This window comes from Cornus florida, unplaced genomic scaffold (assembly GCF_030987335.1).
Source record: "Cornus florida cultivar Cherokee Brave unplaced genomic scaffold, ASM3098733v1 CherokeeBrave_3.0.0_Hap2_Chr01, whole genome shotgun sequence".
Lineage (NCBI taxonomy): Eukaryota > Viridiplantae > Streptophyta > Magnoliopsida > Cornales > Cornaceae > Cornus > Cornus florida.
Window position 1 is genome coordinate 68,169,682 of NW_026775571.1, and position 17,316 is coordinate 68,186,997.

At 29.8% G+C, this 17,316-nt stretch overlaps 1 protein-coding gene across 10 annotated transcripts; it reads left to right on the top strand.

Annotated features, from left to right (window-relative positions):
• Window positions 1–693: 693 nt before the first annotated feature.
• Window positions 694–16,393, top strand: LOC132299402 (UPF0481 protein At3g47200-like). Of its 10 annotated transcripts, none has more exons than XM_059795979.1 (5): window positions 729–992; window positions 7,701–7,756; window positions 12,736–12,798; window positions 14,483–14,538; window positions 14,989–16,393. In XM_059795979.1, exon 5 carries the CDS (start codon window positions 15,002–15,004, stop codon window positions 16,256–16,258), a length of 1,257 nt encoding a protein of 418 aa, XP_059651962.1. In that variant the 5' UTR covers window positions 729–992; window positions 7,701–7,756; window positions 12,736–12,798; window positions 14,483–14,538; window positions 14,989–15,001; the 3' UTR covers window positions 16,259–16,393. The 10 variants fall into 10 exon arrangements, 7 of the variants coding, with proteins under 7 accessions (XP_059651962.1, XP_059652008.1, XP_059651981.1 ...); XM_059795990.1 differs by lacking the exon at window positions 14,483–14,538 and adding an exon at window positions 5,711–5,943 and having other exon boundaries at window positions 730–992; XM_059796016.1 differs by lacking the exon at window positions 14,483–14,538 and adding an exon at window positions 5,871–5,943 and having other exon boundaries at window positions 730–992.
• The last annotated feature ends 923 nt before the right edge of the window (window positions 16,394–17,316 follow it).

Here is a 17,316-nt window from a genome sequence, read left to right on the forward strand (position 1 = left end):
TAATAGATAGAATTGTCAATTTAATTCCTCTAAATGGATGACAACACAAGCACAATTTGCTCTAACCAAATGTTAGTTTTGGATCTGAATATTATAGAGAGTATAAGGTTTTGGGTCTCAACGATGATCTTGAAAAGGGTTATGTAATCCTTTTACATTAGTAACAATAGTGCAACGAGTCTTCTACAAATTCCCTTCCGTAATGAAAACTTAAAATATTAATGGTTAAGTTTAAATTTTATCAAATCATAATTCAACAACGGTTACAATATATATATTTTTTTGTCGATCTACAAATGTTGACCTAACAATAATATTCATCTATTCTCGATAATTACATTTGAACCAAATATATATATATATATATATATATTAAAATTTCCATCAAGAACCTCTGATCCCCTTTCCACACACAGTTTGGGTAATCAAAATAATTAATTGAAGTCACAAAACGAACTTCCACTGCTTTTATAATTCTTGCAGTGATAGATTTAATCACAAATTCGTTAATCCTGATTGGCAAATCCAATACCCAGTGTGATATATATTTTTTATTTTTTAATGTTTCACAAAGATCTAAGTTAAAGTTGAGGTCAAGTTCATTTCGTGTAAAATAATTTTTAAAAATTAATGGACAAATTATTTTTGTTAAGTTTTAATTTTGTTTCTTTATAAATATTTTATGACAACTAAATATCAAAAAATATATTTTTTAAAAATATTTTCTTTTTAAAAAAGTTATCTACCAAACCAATGTTTGTGCAAGTTAGTTAAAAAATAAAATAAAATAAATAAAAAATTTAAAGTATTAACTCTAGTCAATTGTACGAAAACGCTTCACTGCTTCACCTAACTCTGTTAATGTCACCGCTCATTTTTGGCACTCAAAATAATTGAATTGTACGAAGATTCTGCTTTATATAAAGGTGAGATTTGGATCGGGTGAGTCAGATATCGAGTTTGGCGTGGATGAATACAGAGCTTTGCATCCTGTAAGTTCAATATTCTTTTCATTTATATTAACACTTCTTTTGTTCTTTACCCGTTTGCATAATCCTCTTTCTGAACTTACCAGCTACTCAGCGTAGACGCGCACACATAACACACAACATTAACGTTGTCTTTAATATTTTATTGTCTGTGCCTGTATTGTGTTATATAAATAAAAGTATTTTATTTAGTATTTTATTTTAGTAGTATTTATCACTAATTATTAACATCTAATCAATTGATAATACCACGTCACTAATACAATTAACATAATTAAATTTTTCTCTACCACCACAACTCCACAAAACCAAAAATTCACTTCATATGGGGCAATAATTAATAATAATATAATTAACTAAAAAAATCATTAATAATAACATTGTAAGAAAATTTAAATCGGAATAAACACATAACAAATGAGGGATTTTTTTAAAAATTTTAATTTTTAAACATTTTGTGAGACTCATTTGGCAAGGAAAAAAATGAATATTTTTTATTTTTTTAAAATTTTGTTAGGTAGTGAGTTAGAAAATGAGGGGTCTCCACCACTGCCACGCAAATCATCAAGGACCATTACCTAACAGATGAAATTATCAAAATGGCCTTACTTTTTTTATAATACATTTAAAGGTTAAATTCACAAAAAGCCAACTTGTACTATCAAACCACCCCTCTATTTTACACAAATGCAATTTTGTATTTAACTAGGTTATTAATATTTAAAATTTCATAAATTACTATTTATTCTTAGGGTAAATTGCCCCGACCTTACATGAGATTTGGACAAATCACACACGGATAAACTATTTAACATTTATTACTTTGACCTCCTATGAGATTTGACGCATATCCTCAACGACACCCCTTGTGTTTTCAGGCATACCTATTGACCAAATTTTTTAAAATAATAATTTTATCCTTTCCTTTTTTGAAATGCAATATAATATATTATTATAAATATAAGGGAATTACTGACCCTCAAAGTCACTTTTTGACGGTTGGCGAACGGATTTTGGGAAGGTTAAAGTAATTAATGCTAAAAGGTCTATCCGTGTGTAATTTATCCAAACCTTAGAAAAAGTCAGTGTAATTTACCTTTTTTTTAATATAATAGATTATATAGTTTGCAATATTATATATTATCTATAAATTACATTATACATATTAGATATTACGAGTAGTAACAAAGTTAATTATATATATATATATTATTTTTTAATTGTCATTATTGTTGCCTCTATTTTATATGAATGGGTCATAAATATATATCATATTATATAATAAAATAAATGATAAAGTGCAAAAAACCTAGCTGCTAGGGGTGTACAAAAATCCGATCAGATTGAAAATCCAAATCGGACCAGACAGTTTGGTTTGGTTTGGTTTGCTAATGGTTTTGTTCGGTCACGTTTCTAAATTTGTGACACCGTAAAGATACGGTTTGGTCACGATTTGAGATCCTTTAGGATTAAATTAGATCGAACTGAACCGTTATGATATATATATATAAAAGTTAAATTATACAATGTATATAATATCATATAATTCTGCAATCCAAATTAGTTAGAAGTTTGTAGCAACTATCAATCATATGGTCCACTCAAAATTCTCTTAGATCTTATTAATTTATTAGATGATTTTATTTTTAATTTTTTATAGTGGTTGAATTTTGAATTATGTGATTGATTGTTTGTTGTTGAATTAGTAATTCTGAATTTATTCACTACAATTCAGAAGTGATAGAGAAGAATGAATTAAAAGTTCTGAATGTGTTGATAACTTGGTTTATAGTTGTGCATGTGGATTTTGAAATATGAATACTCCAGCAACGAAAAAAAAAAAAAAAAGGAACTGTGAAACTGAATCGAATCAAACCGATTTTTTCACGATTTTGTTTGGTTTGGTTCATTTGATCAAATGGTTTGGTTTGGTTCCAAATTCTATGAATACGTTAGAATTGATTTGGTTCCAAAAAAAACTCTTAAATCGGTCCAAACTGAACCGTGTGCATCCCTGCCTGCTGCTATATAAATTTTTTAATAAGAACCACCCTCGAATTTTATAAAGTGCATATAAATCCCTATATTTTAAAAAAATTGTAGCAAATTGCCCATTGGTCCTCAGTTTTGATCATTTTTTTTTTTTTTTTAATAAAAATTTCAAAAATACCCTTAAGGAAATTTTAGATATTTCTTTTTTAATAAAAAACTAAAATTAAAATAATACATGAATAAAATTTACAAATAAATAATACAGAATTAGAATTTGGGGGAGTTTTATAATTTTTTTAAAAAATGTCCTTATTTATTTTATTCTAATTATTTTTATTATTAGGTTTATTTTATATTTTTTATTATTATTTTTTTTCTTAAGGGCATTTTTAGGTGTTTCAGTTTTTAAATTGAAGAATTGTTCTTATTCACTCCATTTGTAAAATATAGGGGACTATTATTTCATAATACATACTATACACAAATATTAGATTATTATTTCATATTATATAATTATTTATATTTTTATTGTATAGTATAATTTGAATATTTTATAATATTTAATTAAAATAAAAAATATCATATATATTATGTGTTTTATATATAGTATATTATTATATAAAAAATTTATTTATTATAAAATATATTTCTTATATAGTATCTAATTTATTATATAATGTAATGTGTTTAGGTAGTTTTATTTATTTTCAACTTTTAGTATAATAGATCATACAGTGTTATATAGTGGCGTTCAACTGCTCCCTGGTGAGTAGAGAATAGTATACTCACTTTTAATCCTGGTATTAGAATATAATCCTACGGTAATTAATTAATTATTTTTTCTTTTTTATATTTTAGGAAACTTGCTTCTTTTTTTATTACCATTATATATTATTAACAGGAAATGACAAAACTATACACGTTTTTATTGAAAAAAAATTGGCTAGCTTTTCTACTATAGGCATACAAAAATTCCTTCCCATCCGCTCAGCCATAGAAGGGAATTCGCAAAGCATACCAATTAAAAAAAAAAAAAAAATTTATTTCCAATCCCTTCAACCATGGAAGGTTGAAATATAGAAGGCAACCACATCTGAAAAATATAAAATAAAACCAGTAGCGTTTGAAAAAATAAATTCATTCCCTTCGCTACTACCAAGCCAATATAAAAATTCCCAACAGTTCGTCCTTCGCTACTACCAAGCCAATATAAAAATTCCCAACAGTTCGAGTGGCAGTTTTTTTTTTCGCAACCAAGATAAATAAAATTAATTAAAAAGAAATAAGTACTAAGTCCTGTTTTTTTTATTTTTTATTTTTTTTATTTTTATTTTTATTTTTATTTCCTCCCATACTTCATCCATTCTAATGATAAATTATGTAATAAAAATTATGGAAACACATTAACTTTGTCCCTTATCATTGGTGGTTGAAAAAATCGCATAGATTTTGGCAGAGGCATCAGACATCAACTCTTGTTGATTGCATCCATCTTGTAATGCCTCATTTCGTCAATTTATTAAACGATATGCCTTTTGCTGCTATTTTATTTATTTATTTATTGAGACGCCACCGTCTTCTATGTTTGGTCCGGCCACTGCCTTCCTTCTATTTTTCAACCTTCCATGGTTGAACGGATTGGAAATAAATAAATATATACGCGTATAAATACATACTTTTTTTTTTCTTTTTGTATGGTTTGCGAGTTCCCTTCCATGGCTGAATGGATGGAAAGGAATTTTTTTTATGTTTTGGGAATTTCTTAATTAGCCTGGTATACACAAGTTTGTTTTTCTGTATTTTGTTTTCTGTTTTTGAAAGTAACGGCAAACAATATAGAAGAAAAGCCTTGCCTATTTGGTTTTAGTTTATTTCATTTTAAATGTATAGTTTTGTCATTTTCTTAATAATATATAATGGTAATGAAAATAGAAGCAAGTTTCCTAAAATATAAAAAGGAAAAATTGATTAATTAATTACTGTGTAGGAGTAGATTATAAGGTTAGGATTAAAAGTGAGTATATTATTCTTTACTTACCAGGGAGCAGTTGCCACTGTAGCGTTATATTATATTTTTTATGAGTTTTTATAGTACAAGGATAAATGTCACAAAAAACAAAAGTGCATGGGAGTTTTGTGAATTTAACCTTTAAATAACTTCAATGTAGAAGAGTATTTTAATCATTCAAAACTCTAACAGCACTAATTGAGATCTAATAACAGAAATGGATTAATTTCATCATTATGACATCATTTTTTGATCACATAAATTTAGTCGAAAGTGTCCGATCGAACTCTTCATCATTACTCATAAATATAATATGATATTTATTATTATTTTTTTTGTGGTAACTATTTTGTTATGCCCATTGCTTTGTGCGTATGTTATAAGGTTAGAGACGTTGGTAGGACTAAAGGCACGTACATTCTCTGTTTGGATCTGCCTCCCAATACCTCACTTTAATTGGACTTATAAAAGACAGCATTATCTTCTAAGGGGAGACTTGTCACAACACAATAAATTCATTGACTGCTACTGAATGATATATTTCTTCTTCGGACTTGATCATATGGCAACTCAGTTGAATTAGACAAGAATTTCAAATGAATTAAAGATCATAACACGTGAGTAGTGATAGATTATGCCTAATTTAAATTTTATAACCAAAATCTCAATGAGAATTTTTTTTGGAGCTTTTAGTCATTGCTTCAATCGTCTATTGTAACAGGTAGGCTCTTACTCATTTATTAAAAAATTTAAGTTATTGAATAGTATTGCACACCCATCAATTTATACTTATTTCACTTCATATTCGGATCCGATGTGGTACAAATACTCTTTGTAACATTTTCCCCCACCCGAACACCTATACGGGTGGGCTCGCTCAGACGCCTCCAGGCCAGGCTATTGGCGTGACACCAGATCAAGGAATAGATTTGGCTCTAATTCCAATTGTAACAGGTAGGCACTTACCCATTTACGAAAAAACTTAAACTATTTTGTAGTGCTGCATTTCCATCCATTTATACCTATTTCACTTCCATAAAATAAATACTCCTTATAACACCTATACAGTTGAGTTAGGGGCGGAGCTAGAGGGGGGCAGCAGGGGCCATGGCCCCCCCAAAATTTTTGGAAATTTTTTTAATTATTTTTTTCATAAATAGAAATTTTTTTTATTACCTCTTAATTGTTAATTAATTTGTAAATTTTGCCTTTAAATCTATTAAAATTTTTAATTGGCCCTCTCAATATTTTTAACACATATATTGACCAGCCAATTTTTTTGAAAATTCTATTAATAGCCCCTAAATATTAATTAATTTGTAAATTTTGTTCCTAAAATTAATTAAATTTCAATTGGCCCCCAATCTTTTTCAAAACACATATATTGACCCAAAATAAAGAGTTTGAAAATAAATTTAATTTGTTTCTCCTTAAAATTTAAATATTTTTCAACTTGCACTCTTTTAACCATACTTTTAAAAGCTCAAATATTATGAAACCAAAATTTAAGCTCATTATTACTATAGTCATTTTTTTTCTTGGTAAATAATTATTATAGTTGTTATCTCAACACATTGTTATTTTATTTATAAATACAGGTACAATATCTATAATATTAATTCAAGAGAGAGATAAAAAAAAGGAATAAAATAATTAATGTTCCCTCATGCGAAAAATGCATGAAGCATTTTTTGTAAACATTTTTGTAAAATGGTATTTACAAGAAAAATATCTAAAATTATATAACAATCTTTATTGGCAAGTCATAAGAATATTTGGAAAAAAGATAAACTAAAGTATTGTGAGACTCTCAATAACAATAATAAAATCATCTATCTACTTTTAATTATTACTTTCTAAATAACAAATTTTATAACTATTTGTATCTTGTTTAATAACTCAATAATAATATTGTTGATTTTTTTTTTTTTTTTGCTAAAAATTGAGTTAAAATTCATTATGTTGTCGAATTGTGGAATCGACTTAATTTTCTTCTTCCAAAAATTATATTTTAAAAAAATTAAAACAATTAATAAAAGAAATTTGATTTTCTAACAATGCTTATTTCTTTACATTTCTTCTCCATAATTTTCTTCTAACATCATTTTTTTTTTTTTTTTTGTCCAAGTTGTATTTTTTTCATTTTTGAATTTTCTCAAGATATATATATATCTTATCATGACTAGTATTTAAAAATAAATTATATTACAATTGATTTATAAATTTTTTTTATATAGTTCAAATCCGGTTCCCCAACCTTAAATTCTTGGCTCCGCCCCGAGTTGAGTAACCCATGACATTCATGAAAGTGTAAATGAATATTAGAAGTACATTTTAGCTTTTGATGTCACTAAATTACGTAAATGACTGTTAGAAAGGATTTTGTAGCATATCATGGATAGCGTTATTTTTGCTAATTGTCAGGAAAAAGTAAGCGTGATTTATTTATTTATTATTATATATATTCTCTTGAAAAAAACTCACACACTCATGTATATTTTATATTTTATAACAAATTTGTTATCTTATTTTTATATTTATATGCTTGTACAAAACATTAACTTTTCGTCATACCAAGTATTTTATTCTTACATTTCCGGGGGAAAAAAAATGCATTTTATTCTTGTTTTTATACACCAAAAAATTTCTAGAATCCCTGCTTAATTAGGAGTAAATATCTTGTAAGCATTGTGCTATCATTGTTTTGTCAGGAAAACAAGTCAGAGAAAATCTTAGTGGAGGAATACAGAGCTTCATATATTATCATGTAAGTTCTTCATTATTCCCAGTATCATAATTTGAATTCTGCATATTATAACTTTGAGAAGTCCCCAACTTTTTGTGCCATTTAAACAAATTCAAGGCCACTTTGTGCACACTTCATTTCAGATTATTTTTAATATTATTTTTTATCTATTTTGTTATTATTATTATTTATTTATTTTTTTAAAGTGAAAAACTTAAGGAACAAAGTACAAATAAACAATTAATAATGATAAAATGACATCATATGGAAATTTTTTATTTTTTTTCCAAGGCAAGGTATTTGTTATTCCATGGGCTACTAAAATATTGTCGGTAATCAATCTGCCAGGAACAAAAGCACTTTGTTCCTAACTAATGATTGATGACATTAATGGTTTTAGCCTATTAGCCAAGACCTTAGTAAATATTTTAATAATAACATTACATAGAGAGATTGGGTGAAAGTGACAGATTTTTGTTGGTACCTTTACTTTCGGAATGAGAACAATATTGGTCGCATTAAGGCTCTTGTCAGGCTGGCCGCTATGAAGAAAGTCGTTAAACACTTGTAGAATATCTATTTTGATGACAAGTAACTCTAAAAGAAAATGGGGCTTAAACCATCAGGACCTAGTGCTTTAAAAGCCCCCATATATCTCCATAACAGCTTGATACAATTCAAATTCTATAGCATCCTGCAACAAACACTCGTTCATCTCGTCTGTAATTTTCCATTGCCAGAGATCCTAAAAAGACCCATGCACATCAACTCCATCCAAAATGAAAAGATTTTGAAAAAATCTCTTAGCAATATTTCTAATTTGTGTTTCATTAGAGCACCAAATCCCATCTTCATCTTCCAATCCCCCTATAGCATTCCTTCGACGACGTTTCAAAATGGACAAATGAAAAAATTTGGTATTGCGATCGCCTAACTTCAACCAATCAATTCTGGATTTTTGTTTCCAGAACAATTCCTCGGCCTTCCATGTCTCTCCTAATTCCTTCTCCATTTTATAATACTCAACAGAATTGAAATTTCCTTGTTGCTCCTTCAGTTGCTTCAATTGATTCTCTAGTTCTAGAATCTTGAACTGTGAATTCCACTCGACATCATATGGAATTGATTTGTTACTTTTGTTTATTGGGAATGAGTACTATTACTCTTTCAATTTATATCCATTATTATTGCAAGTTTACGTAATTCCCGCAGTCAAAATCATTTTATCAAACAAGCAAATTACTATAAACAATCATTTCTCACTTGATTTCCTAATTATTTGATTCTAAACATAAGGTCCTAGACCATGAACTCTGTAGCAGCAAAAAAAACATGGTTCGAGCGATTAGGATTTCTCAAAACAATATTGTTTAATATATCTATATATATATATATACACACAACACACATGGTTCAAGTACCTAGGATGGTGAAGATTTGGCACTTGAGATTTGGGCACTTGAATTTTAGAGGACTACAATTGTTGGCCAAAAAGAAGATGGTGAAGGGATTGCCTTTCATTAGCAATCCAAATCAATTATGTGAAGGATGTCTCGTTGGAAATAAAAACAAGGAAATTTTTTCCTAAAGAAGCTACCACAAGAACTACAACGAAAATCTTCACATTCCAATTTCTCCATCATCACCACTATAACTCATCCACTCATATGTTTGTGGTTCAATTTCTCCATCATCATTTGGTAAGAATAATTATTTTTTATTATTCATTGATGATTTTAGCCGAAAAACATGGGTGTATTTTCTTAAACAAAAATCGGAGATGTATGGAATTTTTAAGAAATTTAAGGAACTTGTTGAAAAACAAAGTGACTATGATGTAAAGGCTTTCCGATCCGATAGAGGTGGTGAATTCACATCAAATGACTTGAAAACAATTTGTGAAGAAAATGTAATTCACCATTATTTAACGGTTTCATTAATTCGGTAGCAGAGGAGAAGGTCGATAAGGAAGAAGTGATAGTACAGATTATTTTGTTTAATTTCATTAATTCGGTAGCAGAGGAGAAGGTCGATGATGTCAAGGTTGAGGCCCCTGTCACGATTCAAGAGCAGGAGGACTGAAATTACCTTAAGGAAGTTAGGGTTAACCTGTAGAGGGCAAAGCCCCAATTTGTTGAAAGCGTAACAAAAGAATGGGTGTAAGGGGAACCTAACGACGTTCAAATGGACGGCAGAGAATAAGACCTCCCCAAGAAGGAGACCCTCACCAGATCTCCCATCTAAATTTGTTGGATAAACCCTGAGAGAGACGTTATTAGGAATGCTATTCTAGAAGGGGAGCCATAAAGAAGGGGAGGAGTCCTTGGCAGTAAATGTGTCTTTTTCAAATAGAGTGGTAAAAAAAAAAAAAAACTGACCTTGAAAGTTTGTGATGTATACAGCAACAGCACAGTAGCTAAAATCGTGAAGGAAAAACTTACCGAAGAAATTGAAGAAGGATCGCCGGAAAGTACAGGAAGGCAACGGAGAATAAAAGCAAGGTATGTTAAAGGAAGATAAAAGTTGAAAGGATCAGGGTTTTTAAAGAGAAGAGGTGAAGGCGACACAGAATTCAAAAGGTCAAGGCAAAAAGTGGCCAACAGATCTCAAAGTTTGGGTTTTTGTGCCAGCCGTTCGATTCCTCGTGTCATCGCTCCGAGCCGTTAGACCAAGATTGTGTCTTTTCAATAATCTCACCCTCATTAATGAGAGGAGAGATTATTGGGGGCAGATGAAGACACCAAAAATGACCCGGGCTTGGTATGATTCGTATTGTTAAGAACAAGTCGGGTATGGATGGCCAGGATGGAGCAAATCCACGCTGAATGGGCCCAGATCCAAGAAGTCATTGCAGAAGCCCATGTTAAGAGGAAAGAAGTCGAGTCCAGACAAAATAGAACAAGGCCCAACTCAGAGGTGGGTATAACCGTCTATAAATGAGGGAGATTGAGAGGAAAAAGTGATTGAAGATTATTGGAAGTGTAAAATTTCTCTCTCTAGAATTGAGAAAAAATTCTTTGTACTTTCAATGTGCTATAATATATATTGAATGTACACCTACCGAGTCAACCAGATTTTGGTCAGTTGATGCCAGCTAAGAAAAATGATAACGAAATGAGCACAAAAACCTTTCTATAATGCTAGCGTGCGCGCGCGCGCATTAGATAGTTTTGGTCTCAAACTTATCAGTCAAATTTTGCTTGACTTATTTTCGCAGCGTGAAATTGTCCTTTGTTTTTGGGTTTCAAGAAACCAGAGACTTGAACTCTCATTGTTTACTTTGTAACATATGATTTAATTCATATAAAGTTAGGAGAGAGATTGTAAAAGTAACAAAATTTAAATTATATAAAGTGAAGTGTAATTGTGAAAATAAGAAATACAAAACAAGAGAGCACGCGAAACATAAGAGCGCCACCAATTTAAAAGAATTACGCGATCGAATTATCATATAATTGCTAAATGACGCATTAATTTCCACGTTAAGCATGCATTGGTTAGTAAGTATACATAAAATTCTATATTTTATGCCCAAAATTTCCAATGGCATAAATTTATTTTAAAACTCTCTTCAAACATATAAAACAAAAATCAAAGATGATCAAAATATTTCAGATTATTCTCTTCATTTCTCGAATAAAATTTGACATCACTAAATGGTACGTACCATTGGAAACAAATTTGAAAAGTCTCAATTATATATGTTAAGATCTACAAGAAATAAATTTCACAGTTCGCTTTACATTGTAACTTCCTTTCACATTGAAAGTCAAATTAACAAAGAACTATACCCACATGCATAGTAATTTCCTTTCACATTGGAAGTTTGAAGGCATTAATCAAATCAAGATCGCATTCGATGCTTTGAAGTCAATCGAACGACTTCAAGGAAACACGTCTTTGTTTAATCAGAAAAACAAGTCAGAATAAAAATGTATTTTATACATTCATGTCTTCCAAGAAAACTAAGTCTTTTGTTTAACCAGAAAAACAAGTCTAATCTAAAATGTATTTTATACCTCATTTTGTTTAGTGAAGGTCATTAATGGTAGATCTTGTAACATCATCTATTGCTAATGAGAAGAAATTGCGTATGATACCATAAGCTATTCGATCTGTGTATTTTGAAGATAATAATTTTTACAGCAAAACACTTTTCAAAATGGTGTACATGTAAAATACATTTTTTTTTTTTTTTTTTTTTTTTTTTTTTATCACTAGTTGAACACTTTTCAAAATGGTGTATACGGATCTCTCATAATTCAAAGAAATTCACTCTCATAAACCCTCTCAAGTTATCTCATTAGGAATAAGATGTCTTTCCTTTACAAGCGACAGTAACAAGGCACGTGTTATGTGTAGCATTAAGTTGTCAAAAATAAGTTACAGAAATTATAACTGTAATTCATTTCTGATTTGTTAATAAAAAGTTCATTACACAAAGTAGTTTCCGATAATTGTGACTGTTTCGAGGGATAGAATGCATTCAAAACTAGCCTTTGACATTTTTAACCTTTTAATTGAATATATTTTACTACTAAAAAAAGCATTTTACCCAATTTTGAAAGAGTAACCAAGTATTAAAAAAATAAAAATTTAATGTAAAATAAAAATAAAAATAAAAATCCTATAGGACCCTCACAAACCATATTAGTTCATATTAGAAGTTGGGTGGAATATTTTAAATTTCTGAAGGTAGGTAAAGCTCAGGAAAGATGATGTGAAACCCAGACTAACCTAGTAATATGCAATTATTGAACACCAAACTTCCTACTAAATATATATATATATATATATATATATATATATATATTCGCAGTTATCAACCTAGCTAGTGCCTCATGGACATGACGTGTTGAAGAAGACTTTTTTGTTTTTTTTCAAGGTATTGTTGAAATAAACCTTAATATTTTAAAAGAACAAAGGAATAAAGAAAACACAAATGTTAGGTGTCACTGCCAATAAATGAGTAATTTTTTCTTCTTGGTTCCTGTAATTAGGCAATTAGTTTACTTTCTCTGAAGAGAAAAATTTCAGTGGAGGAATAGAGATCTTCACATCAAGTAAGTTCTTCAACACATTTCTTTCTCTTTTCGCATTAACCTCCATCTATAAGCGATTTACTTTTATAAGTGTTTTAGTTATCTTCTTCTTCTCCAAATAAAATTGAGCAAAGTAGCTTCCAATAAGTACGTGTTTTACTTTTATGTGTCTATAAGTAATTGTTTTAAGTCTGATGCTTTTTTCCAATGTATCTTTCATCTTGCCTTCACAATAACAGAAAAAAAATCATTGATGGATATAATATCTAATCATATTTTCGAAAATTAGATACTCTGTCTTATAATGTTCATTCACTATTCTGTGTGATCAACTGGCTCCTTTAATTAATTAAAAGATATATTCCTAACTTCTCATTAATTTTTTCGTTAATAATCTCTTAAATTTGGTGCTCACATTCCTCATTCAGGCACTGGATCGAAAGGTTAGAATATGAGTTAGTGAAAACTAAATTTTATATATATATATTTTATGGTAACATCTTTTAGAGGCAATTGCTTTGTGCATATGGCAAAAGTTGTCTCAAAATTTTTTTTTTCCTTTTTTTTTTTCATCTTAAAATTGTGTGTCATGCTCATATATGATGTATGTGTTGTAACCCTCTTTCTCCCTTTGTTTTTTTCTCCTCTTCTTCTGCTTTCAATTTATTACTGTAATTTTATGGACTTAACGTATGTGATTTATATATTTTTCAATTTTTCTTTACTTTATTATTATTTTTTATTTTGTGAACAATGACATATTATTTAAATCTTGATCATTAAATAGTTATTGCACTTTTAGTTTTCGATTTTGTTACGTTGTTACATTATTAATCGTCACGCTAGTTGATAAAAAATATATATAACATGCCCCCTAAAACTAAATTCTTGGTTAGGCAAGTACATTTTCAGGATTTTCTATATAATATGCCCCCTAAGGGAATATTACATATAAATGATTCTAATGACTCATATTTATTATTTGATAGAGCCAAAATCTCATAGTAGTTTTGAAAAAATGAACACATGAAAAAACATTATTTATCCTCTCTCAGGTATCACTTTTAGACACATAGGTACTACTTTTTGTCATTAAATATCACTTTTTGTGTAACACAAAAAGTGATATTTATGTGCCTAAAAGTGGTACTTCAGTAAAGGTTTTTTTAAAAATTATGAGACTTTAACTTCATTAAATAGTAAATATAAATCATTTTATATGTAATAATCCCTTTATGAAAAGTGTAAACGAATACTATAAGTACATTTTAACTTCTGATGTCACTAAATTACGTAAATGACTGTGACAAAGGATTTTGTAGTATTTGATGTTAGCAATTAGGAAAGTTAGATTAATTTTTCAAAGTCAAAAATCATGGATAGCATTATTTTTGCTAATTGTCAGGAAAAGTAAGCGTAATTTATTTATTTATTTATTATCATTATATATATTCTCTTGAAAAAAAACTCACACACTCATATATATTTTATATTTTATATTTTATAACAAATTTGTTATCTTATTTTTATATTTATATGCTTGTACAAAACATTAACTTCTCAACATACCAAGTATTTTATTCTTACATTTTCAGGAAAAAAAAATGCATTTTATTCTTGTTTTTATACACCAAAAAATTTCTAAAATTCCTGCTTAATTAGGAGTAAATATCTTGTAAGCATTGTGCTATCATTGTTTAATCAGGAAAACAAGTCACAGAAAATCTTAGTGGAGGAATAGAGAGTTTCATATATTATCATGTAAGTTCTTCATTATTTCTTCAACGCTTATATATTTCCTATTCTTGCATATGTCTCTCCATTCGCACTGACTTCGATCTATATATAAGGGATTTACGAATTAAAATTCCAATATCATAATTTGAATTATGCATATTATAACTTTGAGAAGTCCCCAACTTTTTGTGGCATTTAAACAAATTTAAGGCCACTTTGTGCAAACTTCATTCCAGATTATTTTTATCTATTTTGCTATTATTATTATTTTTTTAAAAGTGAAAACTCAAGGAACAAAGTAATGGAAAACAAATGGTATGTTGACAGGACAAATTTAAGGCCACTTTGTGCAAACGGAATGTACATTATTGCACACGTTGTTATATTATAGATCATTTTTCCATATCTTACTTGAAGCATGGGATTTTATTTTATATCTTGATGATTAATAATAGGCAATTTTATATTGAACAGAGAATTGTAGAACATGGAATCTGCTAGCATTGTAGAACATGTTTCCATTAGCATCGATGAAAAGCTTGCCCGCCACTCTGGTTTGCCTCGTGAGCGTTGCATTTTCAAAGTGCATGAAAAGCTACGAAAGTTAAACCCAGATGCATATGAACCAGCAATTCTTGCAATTGGTCCGTACCACCGAGGAAAAATTAATCTCCAAGGGATGGAAGAGGTTAAACTGCAGTACCTAAAATCACTTCTTGTACGAAAGGAGGAGACAAGCGCAGAGAGATACGTACTTGCAATGAGGGAATTGGAGGAAAAGGCACGAAAATGTTATGCAGAACCCGTAGGCCTCACTTCAGATGAATTCGTGGATATGATGCTTCTTGATGGCTGTTTCATCATTGAACTGTTCTTGAAGTTAACCGATGTTGCAATAGATGAAAATGACCGTATTTTTGGAACATGTTGGATGGGCTACTTCTTACTGCTTGATTTGATCTTATTCGAAAATCAACTTCCCTTTTTCGTTCTTCTCAAATTGTATGCCTTGATTGAGGGTACTAAACCAGAGGAGTTCGTTTACATTGCATTGAATTTCTTTGCCTTCTCAAATCAAAATCTAGGCAAACCTAGAATATTGGATATGAGTTCTATTCAAGAAGTCCAGCATTTACTTGACTTACTACACCGTAGTAGATGTCCTGATCCATTTGTAAGGACTGAGAAAAGAAAGGGAATTAAATGGGGGCGCATACAATGTGCATCTCAACTTGAGAAGGCCGGAATTAAGTTCAAGAAAACTGAAGACAGCAACTTGTTTGATATTACATACTCTAATGGGACACTAAAAATCCCAAATTTGACCATTGAAGAGAAAACAGAGCCCTTCTTCAGAAACCTCATTGCGCACGAGCAGTATGGTGATAGTACAAATTTACACTATATCACCCATTATTGCTTCTTAATGGATTATCTGATTGACGACCAAGAGGACGTTAGTTTACTGCAACGTGATGAAATTATCACAAACTGTCTGGGTGGTGATGAAGTGGTTTGCAACATGTTCAATAAGCTTTGCCACAATCTCATCATCAATGACGATCTTTTCAGCTATAACAACATTTTGGATGATGTGAGAACGCATTGCAGGAAACGTCGGAATATCTGGATGGCAACGTTAAGGCGTGATTATTTCAATAGTCCATGGGCACTCATTTCGTTTCTTGCAGCCTTTGTCTTGCTTGTGCTTACAATCACACAAACGGTATTCGCTGCTCCTTAAATTCGATCATCAAATATCCTAGGTTTCTTTATGTTGTCACTTTTTGTATATAATCCCAAATATGTATGTATAATCTTTTACGTTAACCATTTGGAGCAATAAAATCCCTGAGCGGGGTATAGATGTGTATGAAAAGGTGTATATGTTGAACTAGTTACAGGTCAAGTTCTTTCATAATCACTATCAAGGAAAATTAAATTCAGGGAAATTAAACTTCTATCCTGTGTAATTCTTCTCTATATCATCTGGCAACCAACTAGTAATTAAATTGAAGTCTTTGTTTTTTTTCTATTCCTTTTTAGGTGATCAATTTGAAGGTTCATTTGAGTATTTATTTTTGGACATAGGCTAGACCTACAAGGGATTCAAGGGAGACCACAACAAAATGAACCTAACAGGGCCAAACGCTTGCCGTATAACTAATAGCATTTAAAACAGTCATAGAAGTATCTCTGTATCTATCGACCACACTAGCGAGGGATCAGGAGAGGGTAATCTTGATATGAGGGAGCTACTAGGGACTCAGGAAATTATGTAAGGTTAGGGCCATGTTGTTGGGGGTAATATTTAGGTTTTTTTTTGTAATTTCAGTGGGAACAAATCTAAAATTTTATAAGTACTTAATATAAATATTAATAATAATAATTTAGTAAGAGAAATTGCCCCTATTTATTCTCATTTTATGTGACTTAAATTTTATAACTTCCACACTTTCGTTATAGAATTGATTTTGACTCCTGCTACCGTTATGTGTGACTTAAGACCAAACTCAAACGAATTGAAAAGTCTTAATTATGTTAAGCTTTACAAGTAAAATTCTTCATAGTTCACCTTGTGATGGTTTAAATCTTATCAATCACCCGTATGCATGGTGACTTCCTTTTTCAAAGACTTCGAGGAAACAAATCAACATTTAATTAAGCAGGAAGAAAAGTCAGATCTTAAATGTATTTTATACACTTATTTTATTTAATAAAGGCCATTAATAGTGGATCTTATAACAGGTCAAGTGATAATGAGAAGAAATTCAATATGATAATGTAAGCTGTGTTTCGCCA